Below are 27,484 nucleotides of genomic sequence, written 5' to 3' on the forward strand. Positions count from 1 at the left end.
AGTGGAACACTCAGAGGAAATGTCACTGGCCCAGATGAAATTCAACTAAAAAACACACTTACGTACTACCTCTGAGATCAAGGATACCTTGAACTGTACATGTGAACATGTTCTTAATAAAGAACTCACTGGAACAACCCAACCACACTAACATGTACATATGGAACAACCACATTAAATTGTGATCTTCATCACTGAAGTGTATCTTGAAACAAAATATTTTCTCAAAGGAGAGAATTCTTCCGTTTATGTTACTATGTGAATGACTTGGAAAAAATATGTTTCAGATATTTATCTGTACTGTAGCTATATTTTTTAGATTATTGTAGAAATTTGCACCAACATAAAGTGTTGTGGAGCCATTCGTGACATCTGTGTAACAATTATAGTGCTTCATAATACCTGACAAGTATTTGTGAATGCGTAGAGAGCAGAGGGAAAGTGGAGGGTTTGGAGACAGAAAAATGTCATTATTTGTTATTCATATTAATATATGGCTAATCTAGCAAAGGAACTCTAGGAATATTGTTGAATCTATTATTGCTTATTGTAATTCTAGACAAAATACACAAAAGATAAAAATATATAAAAACTAAGTGTTAAATGGCAATTTAAGAGAATGTGATTTCAAAATTATGTGGGATTTTCTATAATCTAGGCAGAATGAGCTCAAGAGTGTACTTAGGAAGAGAATCTATATCCCTTACAATATCCTGCATAGCTTGAAAAGCCTGCTCGGATTCTGGAAAGAAAGATTTTGAATGACCCAAGGATCCGTACTGACATCCTGTTCTCAGAGACATAAGCTTGGGTGATGTCATACAGGACATATGCAAAGATACCTAGTTATGTATTGTACAATTCACTGTATTTGTTGTTCCAAAATTCAATAATCCTTTATGTGCAAGTAAAAGGCTTGCCCACTTAAGAAAAGTTTAAACAACATCCAGAAACCTTTTTTTAAATGAAACAGATGAATAGAGTGGATTTAATAAAACATGGGGATACATTACATACATATGGTATACAGTTGGAACCTGCTCTTCCCCCCTCCCCAACACTCCATATAATAAAGCACAAATATATTCTAGTTATGGAAAGAATTGGTGGGATCTTGGGAATCCTGTTGTGGTTTTCATATTTTGCATACTGTACAGTCAAATTATTTATAAGGGCCACTGCATTTTGTTATATTAAACCAAGAGAAACACTGGACAGAGACATCAAAAAATAAGCAGATGACCATTCCATTCCAGGGATACAATATTGTATAGATCCTATACAGTATGAATAGCAGTGATTAATACAATAAAAGGAAATGCCGGTAAACCATACATAACAATAACTTATAAGGGATCTGTTTAATACCAGCAATCCATTGTTTGACTTAAATATCTATTCACTCTTTGGAAAAACAACAAAATCAATCTGTACCAATAAAGTATATGTGTATGTGGGGAGGGTCTCCAAACAAAGTAAGACTGACATACAAACAAATTACAGATTATGGAGATAGATGGCAGAACCAGTATAATTTTATAGTTTTTTTCAATCTCATGAAATATCATAACAATGAAACATCAGATCTAGAATGTTAACATTTTATCTCAGATAAACTTAGAGAGCCCATGATATCTTGGTGTCATAATGCTCAAAGTATGTCAAATCTGCCTTGATGTGATTCAAATTTTAAACTGTCAGTGCTAATTTTTAAATCTGACCAAGACTACCTAACACAATAAACTAATGAGTGCATGTGTCTTTGTTGTAATAGCATAATGGATTACAAAAGAAAAAAGTATTGTATATTTCAATCTTTTATTCTATTTCAATAATTATCCCTCTGATTGACACTTAGAAAATAAACTTCTGATATGCCTCAAATCTTAAATATTGACAGACAGCTTAGGTAAAGCAAAAGTGAAAATAGTGTTGATAAAAGACCTGGGAACTGGGATCCGCAGTGTATTTAACTGCAGTGCCTGTCTGTACCCCTAGATACCCTCTGGTATGGGACTGGATTGAATGACTTATGCTTTTCACCTGATAAAAACGACCATGGGCATTACAACATATCTTAAAATGATTGTATTACATATAATGTCCCTAACAGATCACAATTCTTGGTATCCTGTACAACTTTCAAAATCTTGGTGCTCTGAATATAGCGAAAAATACCTTTGCATATAGCCAAACCAACAGTTGACTCACTCCAGGATATTTTTCTCCAAAATAAACTGTCTTTTGGAAGTATTTGTACAATGTCAAAAGGTGCAAATGTTACAGGAGACAACCTCTGTATGGAAGAAAGAAATCAATGTATCTATTTATTTATGTTAAAAGATAGTACTGGAAAAGTTTGAAAGGCAAGGCATAAATGAAAAAGACCTTTGTTCATTCCACATTTTTCCTTTCTTTTTTCATTAAATATTACATAAAATAAATAATTTATTCAAAGCAGTCAAGGGAAAGAAATGGACAAATCCAATACAGTGGCTTTGCATGTTATTAATTCTGTTAGAGTTATGCTCTGGTGCTAATTTGACTAAATACTCTTCATTCAGCTTCTACCTCCACCGCCTCAGTCTTGCACCTCACCCAAGTGCTTCCAGTAAATGTTTTATATTTGTTCATCAGGTCACTATGCTTGAGTGTGACTTCAGTGTCCTCTTATGAGTTAGTATAACATAAATAACCGGTTCCAAAGATCACGCGCACAAACACACACAAACAGTGCCCTCTGTCCATTGTTGTGACAATGCTGGAATCACATGAAAATCATTGCCATTTTTCATCCACTTCTTCCTTATTTGGTCCAACAATTTATCATTTCCAAATGATATGGCACAGAAAAACGTCTTGTATTTTCCTCTGTGCCGAGTCATAACTTAATAATGAATAAGTGACTCAACAAGCATGAGTTCGAACTGTTCCTTTAAATAGTGCCTTCCTCTTTCAAAAAAAAAATAATAATAATAAAATGTCTGGAGAAAATATTTTCATTTCTTTAAGATTCCAAGTCTTTCTTCAGTGCAGTAAAACATTCCCTCAGGATATGCCTGGCCCAGTGGCTACACCACAATGGGAAGAAAATGTGTGGCAGTGTTTTTCCGCCGTGTCTTTTTGCCCCTCATTGGTTTCCCATTGGCGCTCAGGCCCACGAACATGGGCTTTCTTTTGTTTCTCCACTCTGCCGAGGCGTAGGTGTTGTAGCCATTCTCCTCTATCCGCTCCTTCAGCTTGCAGTCCGTTCCAAATTCCTTCTGAAAAACAAAAGATAAATATTATCAGATTGGTTCTTCTGCATGCCGTTTTTTAACTACAGCTGCTTGTCCCTTTGGTTCATATAGCTATGCATGTATGTATGCATATATATCTTAATTAAACAACCTCATGCTGTAGCTTTCGCAATAGCGCACAAACTACAGACAATCTGCGCTGTTTCGCGAGCATAATCATTTACTCTATTTACGCATTGGTGTCAATTATTCTGTGAATTATTTGTTTTATTGTTAATCAAGGAGGATAAAGGGGAACAGGTTGAAAGTAATGATAGATTTAAAGGTAATGTTTCAGCCTCCCCTGTTTCCAGCTCACCAGCCGCCACTGATATATATGTATATATATGTATGTATGTATAGATGTATATATATGTATGTATGTATAGAGAGAGAGAGATTGCTGAATGCTGAATGTAAAGAATAACACACCAGAGGAAGGAAGAGGATGCATGACTAGGTGTTTGAAGGGTTCATACATACAAAATTGACTTTTGTTAAGAATGTCATCATGCGTTTAACTTTTTTCAGGAATGCATTTGATTATCTCTTTTGATTCCCCCTCTTTATAATGTCAGCCTTTCTCTTTTCATGTCTAAGGGCTTTGAATTCGAAAGGCAACATTTACAATGAATACCATACAAACCAAAAAAGGGTACATAAAGGAAATAATGCTGACAGACATATAAAATTTCATGAGGGGAGATGAGAGCAGCATTGGGAGACCTTGCGGGGACTTTAGAGAAAGGGGAAGCCATGGATAGTGTTGCCTAGGACTGAATGGGGGTAAGTACCAGCATGGTGTGGTTTATGGGAAAGTTTCTGTTTTTGGATGAGGGGAGGCAGGGTTCGGGCAGCTCATTTTCTCGAAGACGGCAGAAGCCTTTCGTTGAAGGTGGCTTTTGCTGGGGGATCATTCAAGTGCAATGAAGTGGAACTGTCCTTTAAAACCACCACAAGGCGCTTTTTAAGGGCCCAAGTACAGAAGAGAAAGAAGAGGCTCTTTGCCAGCGCTGAACAAGCCATGAGCTTGACAAGACTGACTAAGCACATTGGACATAGAGTTGATGTCAAAATGGAAGAAATGGTTCAGAAAGACACTGGCTAATGCAAACATTAATACATGAAGCACAGCACCTTGGTCTGACTAGAGAAAAAGCTTACTGAATAGAGCCTCAAGGAGATTATACTGATTGACAATGTATTACATGGATGTCTGCATATATAGCAAACCTGGAGGTTGAATTTAAATTAAACAGAAATGCTATTCCACTGAAAACCTATTTTACAAGTTGGTCCTGCTAGAAGGTATGTACCTTGTAGCAGAGTTGATTGTTGCTTGACAATATTAAAAGACCACATCAGTGAAATTAAGTAAAATCAAGAACCAAGAAAGTAAAACCAGGAAAATAAGCTACCAATATGTGTATGATGTGGCTACCACAGGTGGATCTCAGCAAATGATACTCACCGCCCCATACAGCTCTCCCTTCTTACTGATTGCCAGGTAATAGTTGCTGCTAAGACCCTTGATCGCCACAATCCCCACATCCACTGACTTAATCTCCAGTATACCTGAAACATGAAATACAAATATGATGCATTAGCAATGAAAAACTATTACAATAGTCACACAAAATCAATATTTTAAAGGTAGAAAAAGGATTTTCAAGACGAATGACACTTCATATTTGACCTGGATCATTTCAGAGCAGTAATGCATGATAAAGGTTTGGTCAGGAATGCGCACAATTGCAGCATGTAAAACTATGTAGAAAATATGGATGTATGAGGAAGACAGTGCAGTTCAGTCTTGAGTAACCAGAGGATCACACGTGTGCCTTGTGACAAAACGCAGATGAAATCTGACACCTTCCATTTGATCCCCTGGCTCCATGCTGTTACATTAGTCCATTGTTTCTTTGGATTGCAAAATGTACTAAGTTCACAGACTTGTTCCTTGGTTGCTGCAAATAGTGGATAGTACTGTATCCGAAGAGGGTTTTAAGGTCATTTAGCTTCTTCAGTAAAATTGAAGACATACAACTAGGGGAATACACTGTAAACAATGTTTGAATCAAGTCCAAAACCATTTCATCAAGAAAAACTCAAGTAAAATCAAGTAAAAATATTTTTTTCTTTTTTTTTTTCCGTTTCATGGTAACTTGTCAGGAAACTGCTGTAAACCTGCCATGACATTTATAGGCATGCTACACATACCACACAGAAGATCTTCAAAAACCTGTTTTGCACTCAGATTTGGACTCTTCTTGAATATCTGAATTTTATATAAATATATAAAAAACTTTATTCGTGGTTTGGCACACAATAATTAAATGCAAAAATCAAAGCCTGTAGTTTGTAAGGAACCAATTTATGGTGTTCACTGCCTATTAGATGCCCTGTTATTTCCAGCCTAAGTCTGGAATGGCACAAACCCCTTTTTTGTAACGCATTTAAATCCTTGCCAGTGTCTTTGTAATCAGAAGCACAATGTCTTTGTAATCAGAGGCATCTCCATGTAATCCCTCTCCGTTTACCCAGAGAGCTCCAACATGCCGCCTCTGTGACTCGCTGCTGGTCATGTGGAACAGAAAGCGCTTCCATCTGATCTCCCAGCTAACTGGCTGTAAGCTCTCTGTGAGAGACGCTGGCTGGGTTTTGTTCAGAAAAACATTTTTCTCTCATTGTTTGTTTTCTGAGGAGAGCAGCATACTGTTGCTGGCAAAAGCCAAAACCTCCATATCGGTTTGCAGCCTGAATGTTTTCTGAACCAATATCAGATTTAAGGAGTGGTAACAATTTCCTTTTTTTTCATCTTAAAGTCAATTACATAAAGCCATAAAGCTATCGAGGGTTAGAGAGGATTATCGCTTTGGCTTGAACCGGGGCGGAAGGCTGTCATTGTGGCAGGCAGCTTGGCCCTGTGTGCAGTCTATATCAGAGGTCAGTGGAGATATTGCCTTACAAGGTGGCCTCTGACCGGCCCCGAAAGTTTATTGTGCACCGCTGTGGTAATTTGCCCTCTTCCCCCCGACATGTTTGATTTGCATCGTCCTTAGCTTCCTTTTCACTCCTGGGGTGTACATTTGCAACATCCTGCTAACCTGGTGGGATTTTACAGTCCTGTCAGGGGAGGGAGGGGTCCTGTGGTCAGTGGGCGGAGCAGGATTCTTTGATCAGAAGTTAATTGCTGGGGCATCTACTTTTAACAGCCTTTTTTGGGCAAGTCACTTTTGTCTCGGGGGCTTCCAGTCCTCCCTCCTTTTGACGGGGAGGTGTTTTACTGCGCCGTATAAAGTGTTGTGAGGAGACTGAAGGTGTGTGTGGACGAGTGGGAAGGTGGAAAGAGTGTGAGTTTCCTACATACACATGTGGGTTACATTATTCCCTAGCTCTCTTGCCCTCCCATGCTTAGCCTTCTAGCAAGGTCCACTGGTCAGGGCAAGTCCTCAGAGCACACCTTCCTTTAGACTCATTTCAAAACATTACCGCAGGGTGGCAGCTAATCCATTTGGGACATAAAGTTCCTCCTGCCCATGCATTCTCACCTCACTCTCACCTTGAGGAAAAAAAAAACACAATTCTTTCAACAATCTGTCTAAGATGTCTCTGGAACAGAGAGCTCTTATGTGCTGGATACAGACTGTATGAACAAAATGAGTTCTCCATCCTGATCTAAAAGCTTTTAATTTCACATGCAAGTTATGATTAAGAAACCAAGGAATACAGATGAACAGGATAATATAAATACATTTAAAGGGAAATGTGTCCATTTGCACTTATATATTCATGTATATATGTATATGTATATGTACTTAGAAATAAATTTTTTAATGCATGCAGAACTGTGCCAAATGGAGTGGTTCTAGCAGGGGACTGAAATTTCCTCATGAAGTTTCCCTTGAAATAGTCCTTGTAAGCTCTACATTTGCTTTACATTACACTTACCTTACTATTACTATACATTTATTGTATAGGAATGATGCATATACATTGAAATCCTTAACTGAGTAAAGAAATATACATATAAACACTAATTTATTGACTTAAATCTATCTGTAAAAGAAATACTTTTAGCCCCTCAGTCTTGAACAAATGGAGCTTTGCATACAGCCATGTAAATGAATGCAAAATTAAGTACAAAAACATCCAAAGGCAGACACACATACACTCTCTCACACACACACACAAATATAGATGTTAATCCAGGAATGAGAATACATTCATGTATGATTCTCCAGTGTGAACCATGTCACCTCCAGGCTGCTAGGTTTAATCCACACCTGTGAAGGGGTGACACAAACGATGTGGCCACAACACAACAGAGGGATTAGACAGGGTGTTTCATTCAAGATCTGAGAGCGCTCTTTTTTCACCAGATCAGGTTCCGGTATCAAGTGGGGATGTAAGGCAATCTAACCTGCTCTCTGAACTCCGCCCCAGCCTCAGGTCCATGAACAAGGGAAAAAAATGAAAGGAGGGAGACAGATACTAGATGACAGAGAGACAGATGGATTAGAGGGGCCTTAATGATCCATGATCAAAGAGAAATACTGGGGGCTTGGGCAACAAAAGGACTTGCATGAGAAGTGCCTGCACACATGTGTACAGAGGAACTCACAAACATGTGGAGACACATGGACAAACACTTGTCGGACACAGACAGGCAGATTTATGTGTACGCTCAGAATCTGATCCAACATACAAAGACACCCCAACGGATACAAACAAGCAATTAAACCACGAGCGTGTACATTATTAAGGCGTGCAATCTTGTAGTCCTTCAAGCCTCCAGAACAAGATCTGTTCTGCCACTGTGGAAAGCACCTGTTTTAGATGCTTAGACGTTTGCTGTGGAACGTTTGATGTGGTGTGTTAAGCCAAAAAGCAGGGCTGTTTTATGGCCCCCTAGCTGGTCACCAGAACATTCTCTGTGTCTGCACCCAGAGTTGAAAGGCAGCTCTGTAACAAAAGGCTTAAATTGCAACAGAACTCCGTGAGGGCTGTGAGGGAGAACAAACGCAAGACTGACGCTCTGTCCACCCAGGCAGCTCAGTTAAGGGACGGGGCTCACTTGAGTAATGCCTTGTTACTTTTATTTCACTGTGCACAAAAGACTAGCCCTCTCTCTCCCACCCCCCACCTCTGATTTTGGCACGATGCCCAATGCTTTGATTTTTATTTTTGTAAGGGCTGACTTTTAACTCCACTGAAACATTTTTATGGGCAATATCTGAAGTGCTATACCAGAGGGGTTTTTAACAAACAAGAATAAAAGGTGCTTACAGTCCCCAATCAACATTTTTCAGACATTACTAAGAAGAACACCTGTGTGGGTAACTAGGCTGTGTTGTTTTTATATGGTTGATATATAAAAACATGCCCCAGAGTCTTAACGGTCAATTTCATACTTCTCACCATATATACAGGGAGAACACAGCAAACATTGTATGTTTTAAAATGTCATGCTTTACCTGCTTGCTGTGTGGTAATTTTTCTACTTTTAGTTTTATTCAGCACCAAAATGGTGCCGTGGCTTGAGATGATTCATTCATCTGAGATACATTTTCCACCATTAGCCTCCAAATTTAGGAGAAATAGGTTTTTACAGCTTTCATTAGTCAGCGAGCTTGGAATGCAGATGACCATTTTGAGCTGCTGCATGGTCACCAAGATTGCCTTGTTTTCATGTCCTGTCCTCAGATTCAACAAGGTCAAGCAAGTTTTGAGGATTTTCCCTTCACCAGGGAATGCGGCGTTGCTGTTGCATTCTAGAATATCTGAAGACTTTCCTGCTGTGGCCGGACTGACTCATCTATCACTGTTGGGTTTAAATGGAAGCCTGTGAGGTCACTGAAAACCTCCCCTGTTGACTGGGAGAGAGGTGGTGGCGGTGGCTGGGTCTTCTGGCGGTCCTGAGTGGGCTCGTGTTGGCCCGGGTTGCTGCACGCTTCGCGGCAGACCTGGCCGCTGCCCCAGGCTCTTCTGGTGCCCTCCCCCATGCTTCGCAGTGGGTGTGCATTATTGGCAGGGCCACAGAGCTCACGTTATCGCATCTTGTGCTAATTAGAAAACTCCGCTGCCTCCTTCTTGTAACTTTGCATGGCTAACATCAGCACAGAGTATGATGGTAGCGAAGGAGACTCTTACAAATTCACCCTTAAGGTTTTCACTTGTTGAGGCAAAACTACTTTAGATAAGTGTTTTCTGAAATCATTGATAGTAATTAAAATTCTTCACATTGACATGCATATCTCGCTCATGGGGTGTCCCTCAATTACTTGTAGAAAGACCATTTTTAGACTGAAGAAGAATAATAAAAGAACAGTATCATGTTGTCATATTGATTTAGCACAAAACTTTCCATATGGACAAAACAATTAAATAGAAAATGCATACATTGCCAAACAACATTTGTTTACATGTACATATACATATATATCAATCCTAACTCATTTCATTTGTGATACCCAAGTGAGTTTACCAACATCCCTTTCAGAGAGCATAATTGTCCTGGGAACCCTGGCCTGCAGTCCCTATGACAGGCATGTCTTTTCAATTAGCCCCCTGGTTCCCGGGCCATAAAGGGAACAGATTCCCCATTAAAAGTCATCACTGCAGCTGACCCTGCATTGGCTCCTGATGACAGTGACTTGCACCTTTGATCTGGGGCACCGTGGGCCTCCCGCTCCCAGGCTTTTGTGACCAGTTGGAGGAGCCTGTGTTCTTGTCAGGGGCCAGCTTCATTATGATGCTTCCCCCCCCCCCCCCCCCCCATCCCCCATCCCTTGTCCTGCTTACATGTGGTCAGGAGTGACTTTAGATGAACTGAGGTTAAGGGGGCTGTTAAAGTGCTTCCGCTGTTTATCTTGACTCTTTTGAAGATTTTATAGCTGCTTTTCATTGTTCATCACAGCAACAGTGTGTGAAAACTCACAGGAACAAACAATCAAAACATAAAGTGGTCAAAAAACAGGATAAGAAGAGTATTGTTGAAGATTTTGTGTATACAAGAATTTTCCAAAAAAGACCTTTTTACAGGTCTTTGTAGAACTGACTTTCTGCTTAAGACCAGATGATAAACATTTTATGAAGCACAAAACTAAGGCAATCAGTCTGAATATCAAAAATGATACCGGTTAAGCCTCAGTGGTTATTTCTAGTTAACGCCTCCTCTTCCCAAAATTAAACCTGATTCCTAATGTTTCCATAGAGGCAGATTTTGATGCCCCTCTGGTGTGTGGCTCTTAAGGATGAATTGCAAGGTCCCCTAGTGAAGTGTTACACAGAAGGGCAAGTCTACAGTTGCAATTTATTCATTTAAATGTGTGAGTTTCTTAAAGAGTTCCAAATTTAGATATTTTGCTGAAATGGTAGACAATGAAATGAAATGCTCAATCGTAGACAATGACGGAGGTGCATAGCATTGTCAGAAAACTGACAATAATTTCAAATGAACAATTCATTCATCAAAATGGACTGTAAATCAAATGGATGTAAATATGGACAATTCCATTTTTTTCATTTAAGCAATCATCACAAATGTGGATTGCATCACAAATCAAAATATTCTTCTTAATGCACTGTTTAACATCTTTATGTCATACGCCAGGTAGATTTGTCCACCAGAATATGGCACTATATGTTTGTTAAATAAACTTGAAAATTTTGATCACAGCTGTTTTTTTCCATCATGCTCATTTTACGATTTACATTTTATGATCATGCTGCCATCTGACAGGCACACACTATTTTTTCTGATACTTGGTGTGATACTTGGAATTATGTCTTCAGGCAATCTTCAGATGCAATATAGAAATGTACAGTGCAGGTCATAATTTTCAGCGAGAAGGAAAGCATATAAATGTAGTTCAACACATGGTCCACCAAAAGTGCTACAGTTGAAATTGTTTACATTTTTGCAGTTATACTAGTGACATAAACATGTTCATGTTCAAGGTTCCATTAACTGAGATATGTTTAGAAACTGCAGACTCATGCTCCCCTACTCTCATCAGTGGTCAATCAAGATTAAGTGTGTTTCTAAAACCTTAGTGGGGACTTGGACCCCTGAAAGAGCAGAGAACATCTAAACCCCTCTATCTTTGGCACAGTTATATACCTATTCAAAAGGGAAAGTTTATTTGTGTCCAGAGCTCACCGTATTTAAGTTTTGTGGAATTTGTGAGACATAGGCAGACTCTTTCACTGGTGTCAATGTGATGTGAAAGTCTCTGTGAAATGTGTTAAAGCCATACTTTTACAATGAAGGAGTTTCATTGGAGTTACAATCAGTCATTGGGGCTGTTTTTAAGGAACAGCATGTCTGAGGTGCACTCTGGAAGGTTAATGTATTTTAACATCTTAAGAAGGGAGTCTTTGCTCTGTGAGGGGCTGACAAATTGATTCAAAAAGGAAATATCAAATTTGCCACTGTGCAAGGGAGGAGAATGGATGAAGCTGGAAAGACAAACTATGATGGAATGTTAGTAAATTTCTAATTGCGGTGAGAGTGCACTTGAGAAAACAACCTTGAGGTTGTCCTTCCTTCCATACTTAAGATCCTCAATTTAGGAATGGAACAGCTCCTCGGAGCAAAATAAAATCATGATTTCAGAGTTTGCTTCAAGCAGACATCCCCAGTCCCTCGTGTATGCTCAAATTGTGTTTGAGTATCCGTTGCAATGCCACCTTTCAATTTACAAATGAATTTTCTGTTACATTTGATTATTAATAATAAGTGCAAGTTGTCTCGGCTCCAGCTCAAGTTTCAGAACGAAGAGACTCACCACAGTTATGCCCTGAAATTTTGGCCTTACAGTGACGTGTGGATCAGCAGCATGTACTGTCCTTTTCATCTCTGAATCCCATGCACAGCACAGGATTCCCATAAAATAACAATTTGCACATTTTAATTCTAATTTTTTAAAGCATCTTTAACTGTCTTCTTTATCTAAAACTGGATGCCTTGTGCAGATGGAGTGTTTTTTTCATGCTGTGTTTAAGATTTGATTTGTATTTTGCCAGAGACAAGTATGTCTCTGTTGAGGAGGAGGTCTTGGAACAGTAATATGTTTCTTATAGGGCCTCTGGGACAGGTATTTTGTCATAATAAGTCATAATATTTCCATAGTTCCAGTTTTATTGAATTCAACCTCATCAAAGTCAGGTCAAAACACTGTTTATTCTTACTTTTTGTTCTACTGGGTAAGAATGCATTACTAATTTCCTCTTTCTTTTGGCATCGCAATTTTTCCATTTTTCAGCTTCTGCTTAACAGTGTTCAATTTCTAGCAAGCACAATTTGACACCAGCTCAGTCATTTGGGAACAGACTGTTCAAACCATATTATTTCTGTTCTGCTATTAGTTATTAATGTCTGCACATCTCATCTAAAACTTTGCAATCTCCTTAACACTTTAGTTTGACAGATCTGTTTTTTCAACTTCAACTTTTAATGACAATACTCATTTTTAAATCCTTTGTCATTTATACACTGCTGTTTTAAACACGTTGTTACATAATCAGGTGACATAAATTAGCAATTTAACCCACAGGACAAAGCTCTGAACACCAGAGCTTAGAAAAGGAGGTTGGTTTTCTACAACAGCTGTCATTTTGTTTAGACTAATCATTAAAAAAAGGAAACAGTTATGAGAAGGATTTTACGCAAATAAATCTCATTTTTTAGAATGCTATTTAAAATCTTAATTTTCATTTTTTTAATATTTGCCTATTTATCTTGTTGGTTACTAAACTCATAATGCTGTAATGCTATCAGAAAATTATCACTTACTTACATTTGATTCTCAAAGTTAAAGTCAAAGCACCATAATGACTCAATTGAATGACCCCCAACCTAGTCTCAGCGAATAAAGACTCATTAAAAGCATGTACTACTGTCAATCTGTATACAATTTCAAATCTTTCTGATCTTTTGTAGCCCAGGAATTCAGGCAAAAGTAACATAAAATTGTCTGCACATTCAGGTGATGTTTCGAACACTGGAACCCTGCCTCCAGCCAAAAGATAGCATCACATTTCATTGTGACCAGAGAACTGAATGCTTATGGTTCAGTATCAGCTTATTAGTCACCATTATAGTAAAAGTCAGTATTCATATTTCAGTAATTCTATGTGCCTTAAATGAAGGAAATTTGACACTTAATTTATATTCCGTCTTTATAATTTCAAGTTATTAGATGCAACTAATAAAATGAGAAAGGTCTGGTATACCAAACTGTCTTCATAAACTATATAGTGATCTAACATTCTGTACATCTAACAGCTGATAGCGCATCAAGTCCTAAGTAAAGCCTTCATAATGCTTTAAACCAATGGAACCATTATGATTAAAGTTCTATATCTTCATCTTATGATTAAAGTTCTATAAAGGATTTCTATAAGCACAATGTAAGAATGCCATAAAAATTACACAAACATTCAAAACCACTTAATTAAAGTTTGATATGGTGCTTCAATAATTATTATGTCATTTTCTGCATAGCATTCAAGAAGATTACACTATGTGCAACAAGGGACATTATCACTCATGTGGTATATGGCAGTGCAGACGTGTGCATTACATATAAAGTCTGCATTTGATTTTCAGCATGGATTCGTGAAGGATTTTATTGCACCTTCGGTACTTCACATTACATTATACAACTATACAACTATAACAGACTGTTTTCACATTTGGCAGTACGATTTTAGCCTTGCCAATTTAAACCCTCTACTGCTCTACTCTACATAAATTCTGATATTGATCACATGTGTCATACGGCCCTTTTGGAATGTGTGACTTGGGATAATATTTCCTTGCCTTTAAAGATATACACATTTTAAACTAAGAGTTGGACTACAGCTATGGCAGCAGAAAACACCCATGGGACCTTCAGGCTTGACATAGGTATTTTGTGACAATTTATCAAAGAAATGTGCTTTCCAGTGACCCCAAACACACACACACACACACATTTCCATTGTAGTGAACAGACTCTAGCCTCTTCTTAAATGTCAGAACAGGCACCCATCACAATGGGGACCAGAGGTGCCCGGTGTGGGAACGTGTTGCATTAGTGGCCAGTAAAGCAGCAGGGGGTAAGATATAGGATCTGTGACGGATAAGATCCAGGGCCCCTGGTTCAGCCACCAGTTGCCTTAGGACTCCCCTTGCCCCTCCCTGGAAAGAAAATCCTGCCTCTTGCACATGGAATGGATAATTAGCCAGCATTCCTGCCTGCTCCTTAAAAAAGACCTCTCCAGATGCAACTCTGGTTGGAGCACTGGTCTCCTTTTACTACCTTTGATGAATCTATTAGACTTTCCTCCAGCTCCATCCTTCCCACTCCAGTATATTTGTGGATTTGCCAGGTGATGACACAGGGGAGGGGGGGCTTGCTCAGTCATGGGCCCTATATTTACACCTGTGTTCTTGTGCACTGTTCCAATCCAGTCCACTGAAGGATATTAGCATGTCCCAGGCATGGGTTCAATGCTTTATGCTAGTAAATGGAGTGGAGTTCGATTACTAGCATAAAGCAGAGTATTCATCCAAACACAAGTTTATCTAAGGCTGAAATGTTTCCTCCTCCCCCTAATATTGCACATCAGCTAACTCTTTAATGTGATTGTCTGTGACAACTGTCCATAGCATAGAATAAAGAATGCAACCTGAAGCTGTATCTATGCATGCTTTATTGAGGATCACATGCAAAGAAGCTAGCATATGCCAGGTATGAAGGTGTCAAAATGTAACATTCTCATGTCATTCTTCACCAAATGTGGAACAAGACCCTCTTTCCAAACAATTGCCATTGTGCAGGCCCTATTCAAGGACACATAGGTGTCAAGAAAGAAATAACTCAGAGAAAGCGTGCAAGGGAAATGCAAATGATAGTGAGGGCATCTTGTTTATACACACAAACATACATAAAATTACTCAAGGTACTCTCTGATTCATGGGGAAGCCACACTTACACAAGCAATTTCAAGCTGTTGTTGGTGGATGTCAGGAGAAACCAGGCAGTTATTTTTGAAAACACAGATTATTTGACATTTACTGGCTCACAGGACAGCTGATTAACTTGCACATAAAACCTGTACTACTAAGAAAAAAGTAAAATTGCATAATTTGACCAAGCATTTTTTAACCTTGTATTTATGACACTCAATAAACCTACTAGATAAGACCCTCTTAAGTGTAATCCTCATGATATTACACAGGCATGTGAATAGTTGCCATAGTTCTCCGCTGTTTCCTTGCCAATGGCAGACGAGTTGGCCATTATCTTAAAAAATATTCTTAAATCAAGGGGTAAAGAGCTTTACTCCAGTGTCCTGGGGGAGGAAATGTAACTTCTCACATTTCTTGGACGTTCATACATTCTGGCATTATTCAAAATATTAATCTATGATCAGTCATTTACATAAACAGACACTTCTTTTTGCAGGCCATTCAAACAAGAACATATTTAAATAAACTGCTGCACCATTTCTTACTAGATATGGATAAAAATTAATTGACCGCTACTACATCATCTGTTTATCCACCACAACCCCAGTTTATGATCATAATATCTGTGGATCCTAATCCTATCAACACTTCTACGTGAATGTTATCATTTACATATTCACAAAGTTTTTATTATCTCATGGCAGTTAACTAAACTGTGAATTTTAAGCAAGAAATAATCATTGAGTAAAATGTACATGTTGTGAAAAATGGAAAATAGTTCAGTCTGGATTAAGTAAAAACATTCCTTTGGTACCCTGTAAGCACTTTGATATGATCTTTCACTGTCATCTTCAGAAGTTCCACAAATTCATGAAAATAAATGAACACGCAATTTAAACAAAAGCCACTTACCTCAACATATAACAAGTTTCATTTGGCTGATATAAACACCTGTATTTTGGTAAATTGACAGAGAAAATTTCCACCAAGTGATTACTGGGTTCTTATCTTTGCCGAAGTGGCGCAAAACAGCAGTAAATATAGACCAGCAAATCCAGAAAAACGGAAAACAAAGACCATGAATTCCAAACTCCAGTAAAGTCAGCAATGGATGCACTTTGCTATCAAACAAAACAAGGTTTCACAGTATATAATTAATTGTGAATGGTTGGAATGCTCAGAACACTTAACTCGGGGAATCAAGACCGTGGTGAAAGATAGAGATGAATGAGGAGGCTGGCTAGTTTATTGGAATTATTGCATGTGGTAGAGTCTAGAAATCTGTATCTTATTCAAAGGCTGTTCAGATGCTTCCATGATTGACACAACAGTAAATTGATTGGTGAATATCAAGATTTGCTGAAAACCATTGCCTTTTCAAAGACAAATGAAAGTAACAAAGAGTGACCGAGACTTCAAGACTGCCGCCTTAACTCTCCATGTCTCCAGTGGCTTTGGTCAAACCCAAGCCAGGGGAAAAAAAGAAGCTTAGCACCATTCTGTATTTGAACTTTCAACATAAAAAAGATTTATTTGAGAAACAAATCATGGGATGGACTCAAAAATCATACTGGAGTCTATCTCCAGTTATATAAGAAGTTCAGATCAGTTCATTGGGCTGCTCATGTGTAATCTACCATCTGTATTCTGGGAAGTTGTCAAATCCCTCAACTAAACATTTGTACAAATAAAAGTTAGTCCTGTGCATCTTATGGTCTGAGTCTGTTAGGGATCACATACTTATACAATAACTGTAAGCTAAATCCAAGAGACAGTATGTGTAATTTCTCCTTTAGACCAACCTTGGCAACAAATGGTATTCTCATTAAAATAATGGGGGTCAAAGGTCAGGCATACATCTGGTCCTTCATACCTCCAGGTTGAACTTTCTGGGGGTAACAAGGGGGCAGAGAATAGAAGAAGACATATGCTGCCACTGCGGCTGCTACACTTTTACTGCTAGTTAGGAGTAGAATTTGTCTTTGTGAAGCATTGCACCATTTGGGTTGATGGGCAAAGTGTGGCTTTATGAAGCACAAACCCATCTGAGCTAATGGTTTTGAACCAATAAAAGCTAATTATTTCTCTCTAAAGGCAAATGTTATGATTGGTTTGAGTCAGTCAGACATTTATGAGGCAATAGGTAAGACTACCATAACAAAGGAGATGAGGCAAAAAAGCTGTAAGATTTTTTTGTATATACAACCTAAAATTAACAGTAGTGGGGGGCAGAGGGCCACATGTTTAGGGTATTAGTGTGAGATTTCCATATATGTATGTGTGCCAAAACAACAACTGCAAATCAATTGTTCAATTAAAAATAGTACCATAGTTAATAACTCTTTTATAGAACAGGAAGTGGTCGTGTCTCTGGAAAGGGAAGCACTGACTACTAACCAGAACTAGCACAACCACTTCAACCTTTGTAAATCATAATAAAAATGACAAAATCATAACAATTTGTATGGTAAAATGCATGATTATGGCCAAAAAAATGTTTAAGATGATTTCCCTTAAACTTAAATTAAGTTTCTTCATGTTTGCCTTACTATAAGAAGAGCTTCCAAATATGATTCTCACTCTTTTCTCCAATACTAGTTAGAGTCTTTCCCAATTTGAATAATAATAATATGTTCACAAAAGAAAGTCTTATTCTGCAATAAATCGTGGCAACATTTTTTTTTCCTTTTAAGAATTTCAAGATAGATAACAAAAAATATTTCCATGTGAAAACAGTATTTCTCAACCCATGTTACAACGGTATTGATAAAGTAGTGCATCAGAAAATGTATTATTGAATATTAGCTGTTCATAAAGGGAGAAGTAGAAAGAATAGAAATCAGCTGAGTATATAAAGTCAGCCCCCTCTCCCGAGGGGGGCATCGGTGCCAGGCATGTCTGACTTTAATTACACTGCAACAGATTAGTCCGTTTCCTTCATTGACAAGGGTTTGAAGGGGGTCGTTCTGGGGGGGGGCTTCAGACGTTTATGTACCACGTGATATACAAGCCTGAGGTTGACAGTCTTCAAAGGAAGAGGAAAGACCAGAGGGAGTTAAACAGGAGGGGGTGGAGCCAATGGACAGTGCAACAGAGAAGACAGAGTTTCCGCCTGACGGCTGAGCTGTCCCTTGTGCGCAAACTCACTCTGTCTTTCTCTTCCGCCTCTCTGTCTATCCACTCTCTCTCTTCCCACTCCTGACACTGACACACACACACACACACACACACACACACACACATGCTCCGGCACGCGTGTCTTTACATTTCAGTTGCTGAGAGGAAATGCCTTACCCTTGTAGGACATGCAGTTTGCTTATTTACTGCACCGGCATAACATGAGCATCAGTACATTTTGCATGGCTTTGCTATGGTTAATTGGCTTACCAAGCCAAACAACTCAAACTAAAATAAACTAAAAAACACACTGGAACTGGAAACCCCGAGGAAAACTGATAACAAAACATGTCACTTCTATTTACGTACAGTGTACATACCGTAAAAAGGATGGACCATAGCACATAATTAAACACAAGCCATGGCAGTACTGGGCAGGACAACCCTACACTGTCCAATGAAAAATGACGGTAAAAGACCTTTCTGTTTTTTATGATCCAAACTGGAGAAACCATATGATGAACTGTAAGGTCAAGAAGTACAAAGAGAAACAGTGACAGTAACTTTTTTGTTCACTACTGCTCATAATTCACTTTTATTGTATGTGTGGTTGAGAACTCCCACAAGAGTCATAAATGGGTACAATAAACCATGAATAAATGGAGGGCATTCTGAGTTGGAGCTGTCCATGTGGCAAGGATGACTGCTGAACATGCACTTGCACACATGGGGCACACAGGCACACGTGCAGCTGAACGCTTCACGTCAGTCATCCATCAAGAAGGTGTCTCCCTTAACTGGCTCCTACTGCTGATGTATGCTCCATTAAAGCTACAATTATAATGATGGCTTAAACACTGAAAGGGAAATACAAACAACAATAAAACATAATAAATCTTGAGTAACAGGAAAGAATGTGTCTCCTGTAGGCTGATGGTGTCTGGAGTTGTCGTGTGCTCCGTCACATGGTCCCACTTGACAAACTGCAGTATGAAAGAAGATGGAAAAAAGAACCCCCTCTGTAGACACAGTTGGAGATGAAGGGAAGAGCTTGGAATGTGTGAGAAATCTCAAGGGAGTATAAGGATATGGATGATGTGGTGACGGCTGTGGGGTGGTGGGGGTGGGGATGGGGATGGGGCTGTGTTCTCTATAGTGCTGCTTCATTTGAAGAAAGGCCTTGCATTTCCACTCTTGTTGAAGAAACGTTAGTTTGACCATCCTTCCTTTCATCTGAAATGCAGCTGTTGAAAGCTGACACAGGTTATTTTAATCCATACTGTGGATTGAACACTGTCTGTGGACACTGACTTGGTCTGTATTATGCCAAACATGCAAGAATTCATAATCAGCTGTGTGATGTTGGCCTTGTACTTTTACATAGCATGGATTTACCAGTGTACATTACAGTCAGTCAGTATCAGAGACGAAGCACTGTGATGGATGGGAAACATGGCATAAAAAAGCAGTGCTCCCTAGTGCAGTGTTGGACAACTTACTAACTGATGCAAATGAACTAAGCCATCTGACAACACTGTGGACATGTCTCCACACATTTCATACATAAGGTTCATCAAATTGAAAAAATCCAAATACGCTTGTTACTCACTCTTACTGGCGTACATTTTCAACAATTATGTCGTGGCAATTCCTGTTTGGCTAAATCTTAACCCTATTCTTACAGTGAGCAGATAAGTGAACTAATAACCATGAAGCTTTTAGTTATGACGTCTATAATTCAGCCTGTTTTTTATGATCTGAGATGTCAGCATCATATAATATAAGCCTATTATCAAACAAACATCCATATTTATTTTGCGGTTATAAAAGCTACTGATGGAAATTTGAGAAGATGTTGAAATGTGTTCAAGCACAGTGTCTTTACATCATAGAATGTTTTCCATTACACTTGCAATGTGTTCGCAATTAAAAAGGCAACAGGGAGTATTGGAAGTCAAAACTAATGACTAATGACAAGACTAATAACACCTTTCTTTAACAAACACTTTATGACTTCAAACATGAGCAGGGCTTTTTACGTTACACACTAAATAACTTATCTTTAAATTAACTTATCAAGCCTTGTGCTTGTCATTTATAAAACTGAAATGACATTCAATTGTGAAAATGTTTTTACTTACAAATGACCATAGAAAAGAGCTGTTTTCATTTACCTGTAATGTCCATGTACACAGAAAACATGCTCTCTAATCTAGGATAGTAATAATTTTAAAATGGCCTGTGTCTTTTATTACTAGTTGAATCTAAGATGTAAATAACAGTTGAAAGAGAGTAAATACAGTGTAGACCTCAATTTCCCTGGCATCATCCTCCTCTAGCACCCACTTGTGAAGGGAACACTGCCTGTGGCTTGTACTTGGTCATGTCATTACTGCTGAAGCACTAAACACTCCACATCAAACCTGCCATCGAAGGACCTCTGTAACCATGAAACAGAACCATTATGACACCCACTCTTCAGTTGTGCAATTTAGTGGTGTAATTTGCAACATTTTAAAAGATACCTTTGAATATTTAGAATGTAAAAACATTTTTCATTGCTGTGATCTTTGAAAGCACTCTGTGACGTGTTCATGTTTGTGTTCATAGCCTATGGTCTACGAGATATTTAAATGTGTTTTGGAAAATAAAGTTCTTGGATCAGAGCAATTGTTTTTTTTTTCTTTCTGCTCTAAATGAAACTCAATAAACTTTAAATGGTTTCTCATAAACATATTAATTTCTGCCTGATTACAGGGGGATATAAGATGCATAATTTCAGGAAAAAAAATAGGGTAAGAATGTTCCCTGGTTTGGAGTAACCCCAAACATCTGCATGTCCAATAAACTCCCTGTGCATGAATTATTGTTGGCATATGCATTCATGCCACTTTCAACATTGCTCTGTTGCTCAGGGAGTTTGGGACTTCATTGGTGGTCACATTGGGCTATAGGGTATGTACTCAAAAGGCCTCATGCGCCACTTATGCACTTGATGGCAAAGACTACATATCAACATCAGTTGTCATGTGATGATTATTTCTATTGTTGTTATTTGTAGTTAGGATGCTGAGCTCTCAGCCCAGTATTTGCAGGTGTGGGGTGCAGTCATTGTCCTATGCTCAAGGGAAATGAATTGCTCTAGTAAATATCCTCCTGTTGAAGTGGCATATACTAAATTTTGGATATGCAAGTCACCATGGATGAGGATGTCTGGCAAGTAAATAAACATTAATTACATATATATTTTTTTTAATTTCAGTGGTAGTAGTAATAACGGTAGTATTTAGTAACCCGTGCATAACATATTCCCTTGTGGAATTTAGAGGGCATAAAAAAACAGAACAATATCCTTCTCTGGATCCTTTAGGACCAGGATAACAAGGAAGGGGAGAGTTGGGGAAGATCGACCGTTGCTTTCCACTTCTGACAAATGGACTGCTAACCTTTGAATTCCTGACAGTCCTCGAAGAACCCCAAACTCTCAAGCACATGAACGTGATTTCAGAGCAAGAGCTTGACATGAACTAATGGTTTTGGCTTTGAAATGGTGAGTTTTAGCAAGAGTCATCTGTAATCCTAATTAAATGGCACCAGATTAAACCACTCCAAATGGGGTGAGAGAGGAAAAGATGGCTGTTGGCCTGACCCCCGTTTGATGTACACCCCACAAACCTGACAACATGATTGGGAAAGCCCTGCACTCCAGACCTCATAGTCCAACCGGCAGTTGAACCCTAAACCACTAAGTGCCCTCGATCAAACTTGTCAGGGTCTAATGGCACTCATTAAGATTCTTTCATTTTCCTATTTAAGTTCAACAGAAATTTTCAAAAGGGCTAATTAAGTAAACACAATCTAGTCTGTTAAAATGTCTCAGATGTTTTTGTGTTTTTATATTCTGAGTGGTATTAATATAAAAAGAAGCAGACAAGTGCTACTGAGGGCTAGTATATTGATGTTCAAAGAAAATACCTCCCTCTTAAAATAATTGAAATTTGCCTGGAAATACTCTTTCCTGTCAGTGATCCACTACTCAGGAGTGGTTATGTCTTCAGGAGTGCAAGTGGATTAAATAGGACCAAGAAAGAAAAGAAGAAAGAAGGAAAGAAAGAGAGCAAAAAGAGACAGAGATAGAAATTGAAAAAAAAACTGTTGAAGCTCTGCCTCTGCATGTTGATAGTTGTAAATATGTTTGACACATGTTTTAAAATGTAGGATTAATTCCAATTTTGAAAGATCATGTAGTGTATGAAAGATCAGTATATATGTTCAGATCAATATATACCTTCCAAAGGTGTATTTTTGTTTATTTTTGTTTGTGTTTCAGCTGTGCCACACTAGTCTGAATTCCATTATGAGTGTTTCGCCCATAGATTTTAGTGTGGAGCAGTATCTAAAAAAACAATACGACAGAGCGATACTGAGCAGATGGATTCACAAAGGGATTTGGACAATGCGAGCAGGATTGGATTTCAAATAGTACATAGACAGGTCTTTTATGAAAACCACAGAGAAAGAGGGGGGGGGGGGGGGGGGGGCTGGAAAACCTGGCAGGTCTACACCAGAGAGCATCAAAGCACACAAAGAGGTCCTCTGAACATGGTGTATACCTGGGTGACACATAATTTCAGATTATCTTCAATTCCACGTAAACCTTTTCTATTCAGGAAATAGAATCTTGACCACAGGTGACTGTTTCCGCATCTTAAATGGTAACACGATTATGCTGTCGAGTTATTCCTTACAGATACAAAACAAAAAAGGGAACCTGAAAACGCCAAAAGGAATATTCACCAGATCCAAGTCCGGGCCAAACGAGAGGGCTTTGTTTAAAACCCATTTGAATAAAAACAGTACAGTTCTATAAGGGCTTTGTTGAAAATGCTCCTAAGTAGCACCCTACAATCAGTCTGGCAATTTGTCATTGTTGATGACATGTCATTCTGACATCATGAATGCCTCATTGAAATTTATGTCCTGTTTAAATGATCTATTTTTTGTGTACAGCATTCAGCTTCAGAGAAACTACATCAAGACTTTCAGATTTCTCCCCTGACATACACAAGAATAGAACTGAATAGGTTATTAGCTGTTCGCAAGTACACATAGAAATGCACATCCAAGCACACAGAAACATAACAGTTCAGTCTAGGTCACTGTAGTGAATTCAGGGTGATTGGCTCTGTGATACTCAGTCTGTTCAAGGAATCACATGCCCAAAAGGCGGTTGGGTTTATGCCCACTGTTTGAGCTCTGAGAGTTTTGATTTTGACATGCGACACACCAAGACCTGCAGGTGTCTGGCAATTCCCCAATTGTTGTTTTCATCAGAGTGATTGTAGCAATTGGAGGACAACTTAAGTTTGAAATGTACATTGAGAATGACTCTGACAGTACACAGGTATAAGAGTAACCACTATTTAGTATGTTTTAGACTATTGTTATTGATAGGTTTAAATACAATATGTATATACATATTTATAATAAATTATACAACTACACAATCAAAATTAATCCAATCATTATTATATAATACATGTGAGTGGAAATAAAGATGATGCAAACAAACCCACTGAAGTTCCTTATAGACAGCCATCTGGAGACTCTTTAAATGTACTTAAGCTTTAGTAATGAAATAACAGTTTTTGGTAATTTCATTAATTTGACCTAATCTGGAATACAAAGCACAGTGGACATGATGATTTACTTTTTGTGGTAATCACGTCTGGGTTTTCTGGTGCTACTTAAGAGTGAAGTTTACAGAACCAGTCCACAGACACGCTTAAATGACATGAGTAGAAGGAAGTTATTTTGTAAGTGGGTAACAGCTGGAAAATGGAGGTGGGGGTGGGGGTGGGAGAAGTGGGGTGCAGGGGCACGCTGTGGTATTATTCAATAAACTTGTCAGATACCACAGCGTATATTGTCTGTGTTCCCAGAGCACAGCGGAAAACCGGACTGGACATTATAATATTCAATACAAAAACATCAGATCACCCTTTTAATTAGGAGTTCTCTTATCCACCTCCTCAGCCCCTCTGAGCCCAAACATATTGCTCCCATACAGCGGAACATCAAAGGTCCAGAGGTTAAAGACCTTAATAGTCTACAATTTGGTAGGCGGGGTAGCCCTTGGTCATGCGATACCCTCATCCCTATGTAATTGCATGGTACTAAGACCATATTTTAATAAGACCAGCCATGATGGCCAAGTTACGGCCATTTTCTCAGTGTCTTCTGTCTCAGTGATGCACAGATCAAGGTACAGTGTTGGGAAACTCCTAGTGAAACAAACACTTAATCTGCAGTCAAGTTCTAGTGCTCTGACATGCAATATAGACGGCCCTCTACTAACTATACTAACCATTCCCTAATATCTCCTCTCCTCAGTTAGCACACACAACAGATAGCTACTGTGAAACGTAGAGACTATAGAAACATAATAATCTACAAAATGTTTGGCCAAAAAGCATACATTTTTTTCTATTTTGATTGCATTATTAATGGGGTTTATTTCATTTTCCTTACCCTGTTTTCCCTTATTAGCATGTTGATTTGATCCATTCATTAAAATCCAAACATCTTTAGATTGCTATGATCCAGATATTCAGTTACTAAATGAATCTTCAGACACTCTGGAGAGTGAACCAGATTCTGGAGTGATGAAGAAGTCTTCTTTTATGAGTGCTTACATAGTAATGATGCAAAGAAATTCTGATTGTGTAATTCTGACCATTCTCAAGAGTACAACACTGTATACTCTTATATCGTCCACGTTTGTCTGTGGTGCGGTTTGCACCAGTATATTCCAATATGTTCCCATAGATGAGGACATAGCACCACTAGTCAGCATGTATATAATTTACAAATGTGTCTTTGAAAAACATATATATATAATTTACTGATATGAAAAAAATTTAAATTTAATATTGAACAGAGAAGGAGAACTATCTGAACTACTTGTAGCTCCTTTTAATTCAGTCCAAAAGGCAAGTATTAGCCATTGTCATTTATACAGTAAAGATGTCTCTCATCTCTAGTATGGTATTATAATTAAATTAACTTTATGGCTCAATTATCATCTTGATTAGGTTTCAAAGGTTTCAAATCTGCGAGAGACAGAGCAAAAGAGAGACAGAAAGACAGAGAGGTGGAGAAAGGGAGAGAGCACTACTGCTACCTGGTGGGCACATTTTTTGTGAAATCATGCAATGACCTTTCTCATCTATATAGACAAAGCTTCAAAAACCCATGATGCAAAGTGTTTTTCTCTTTCTTTAAAGATTCTTGTATCACTGAGTTATTCTTTCTTTCAGTCGCTTTCAAACAGTCAAAGCCATATCCACTGCATAGCACTGAATCAGTACCGAATGTGAATTCCCTCAGAAATTTACAGTGCAGCTGGTGCATCGTTATTGCTATTAATTCTCATACCAAAAGGTCACTGTTGGAGCTAATGACAGCCGGATTACATTGGCATGTGATAGGTGATTGGTGGAAATTTCTGACACACATCTAAGCATGCTGACATATAAAGCTTTTTTCATCTTTTCTCTACCATACAATTACAGCAATTACACACCCTGGGGAAATTTTAACTCACAGCTCAAAGTTTGAGTTTATCGTTGCAAACTTCACCAACATCCTAAGCAGTTTTGACAACTCTTATACAAATCTAACAAGATGCTGTCTGTGCAGCCTTGTCGAAATTTGAATTGTGCATGTTTTCAATGGTCTTGTTCTTAATGGTTGTGCAATGAAATAATATGTGTGAGAGTGAGGACTACCAATTGAAATTCCTAAAGCCATATCTTGCAGAGTTTCAGTGTCTGAGTTCCTCTGTCTGAAGCGAAGCCCTGTGCACATGGGCTCCATATGTCCAAGTCGTTTTTATTGAGAGTAATGTGTGCGCAATGCGCTTACGGAAAAGTGCACGGGGCATTCTGGGAGTGTGGTGGCCAGGTGCTCCGTGACTGTGCTGAGAAACGGAGGGGTCTGGAGTGAGCTGTAATCTTTACAGCACCAACCCAAGCGCGTAGCCTTTTGAAAGTTGTGACGACGCAAGGAAAAGTGATGTCGCTATCAGTAGTAAAGAGGCTTAGCTGCATATACTGTGACCTGAAGGCATTGAATATGAAGGAACTATGAGTTTGTATGAGAGGAGAAACATCCCACATGCTTCTTCTCCCTCTCTACACATGTAATCAGTGTTGATGTTAATAGTTTGTATTATTGTTATTGATATTATCATTATACCCATCATTATTCTTCTTGTTCCACACAAATCTATTCAGCCCAAGATTTCAGAGATTGTTATGTTTTTAAAACCATTTCAGAACATTTTTTAAATGTTTTAAAACAGAAGAGAGCTCCTCAATGCCAATATCTAATTGATTCCAGCAAATCTGTTATGAATAACAGCACGCTTGGAGAGTAAAAGGAAAACAGTCTGCTTCTACAAGTCAAGAGCCAGTTGGAGTACACGCAAAGAAGCAGAAACTCTAAGCACATTTACTGGTGCCTACATTAATATTGGTAAGGTTCTCATTATCCTAGGATGCCAGGCACAGGGAGCAAAGTTTGCTGACAAAACGCAGGAACATTTCACATGAGAAACTCCCAAACTTTCTGTGGGGCTAAAATGTAAATATTTGATTAAAGACATAAAAAATGATGAACATTTTTTTCTGTTTACTTACTGAATGGATCATCCTTGCTCTTGGTGCCATTAACTTTGCCATTTTTATCAATCCTGAGAAAGAACTTCTGGAAGGAGAAGAGTTTCCGCCGGCGCACGTCGCCTTGGAGATGGTTGTAGCTGCGCACGTGCCGCCCGACGACCATGGAGGAGTTGGTGACCCGGGGCGAGCGCATGGCCCTGCGGGCGTTGTGGCAGGCCACAGGGAGCGAGCAGAGGAGAAGCGCCAGCAGGAGGGAGAGGCAGGAGAGGTGAGACCAGGCTGAAGCACCCTTTGTCACTTTCCATTTCCACATTGTACTGGAGCTCGAAGAACTGGGAAGAGCCTCACAGAAAGGTACATGCTGGAGAGCTGCAGGAGAGAATAAGATAGGACTGGAGGCAGACCCCCAGGCTTCTGTAGCGATCGTTGCTGCTTCTTATCCC

General features: G+C 38.8%; 1 protein-coding gene across 1 annotated transcript; it reads right to left on the reverse strand.

The window, feature by feature from the left end:
* Nucleotides 1-3,063: 3,063 nt before the first annotated feature.
* fgf10a (fibroblast growth factor 10a) lies at nt 3,064-27,484 on the reverse strand. Its single transcript, XM_036529886.1, has 3 exons — nt 27,060-27,484; nt 4,750-4,853; nt 3,064-3,263 (listed from the first exon to the last, which is right to left on the reverse strand). Exons 1-3 carry the CDS (start codon nt 27,352-27,354, stop codon nt 3,072-3,074), a joined length of 591 nt encoding a protein of 196 aa, XP_036385779.1. The 5' UTR covers nt 27,355-27,484; the 3' UTR covers nt 3,064-3,071.

The sequence above is a fragment of the Megalops cyprinoides genome, chromosome 5 (genome assembly GCF_013368585.1).
Source record: "Megalops cyprinoides isolate fMegCyp1 chromosome 5, fMegCyp1.pri, whole genome shotgun sequence".
NCBI lineage: Eukaryota > Metazoa > Chordata > Actinopteri > Elopiformes > Megalopidae > Megalops > Megalops cyprinoides.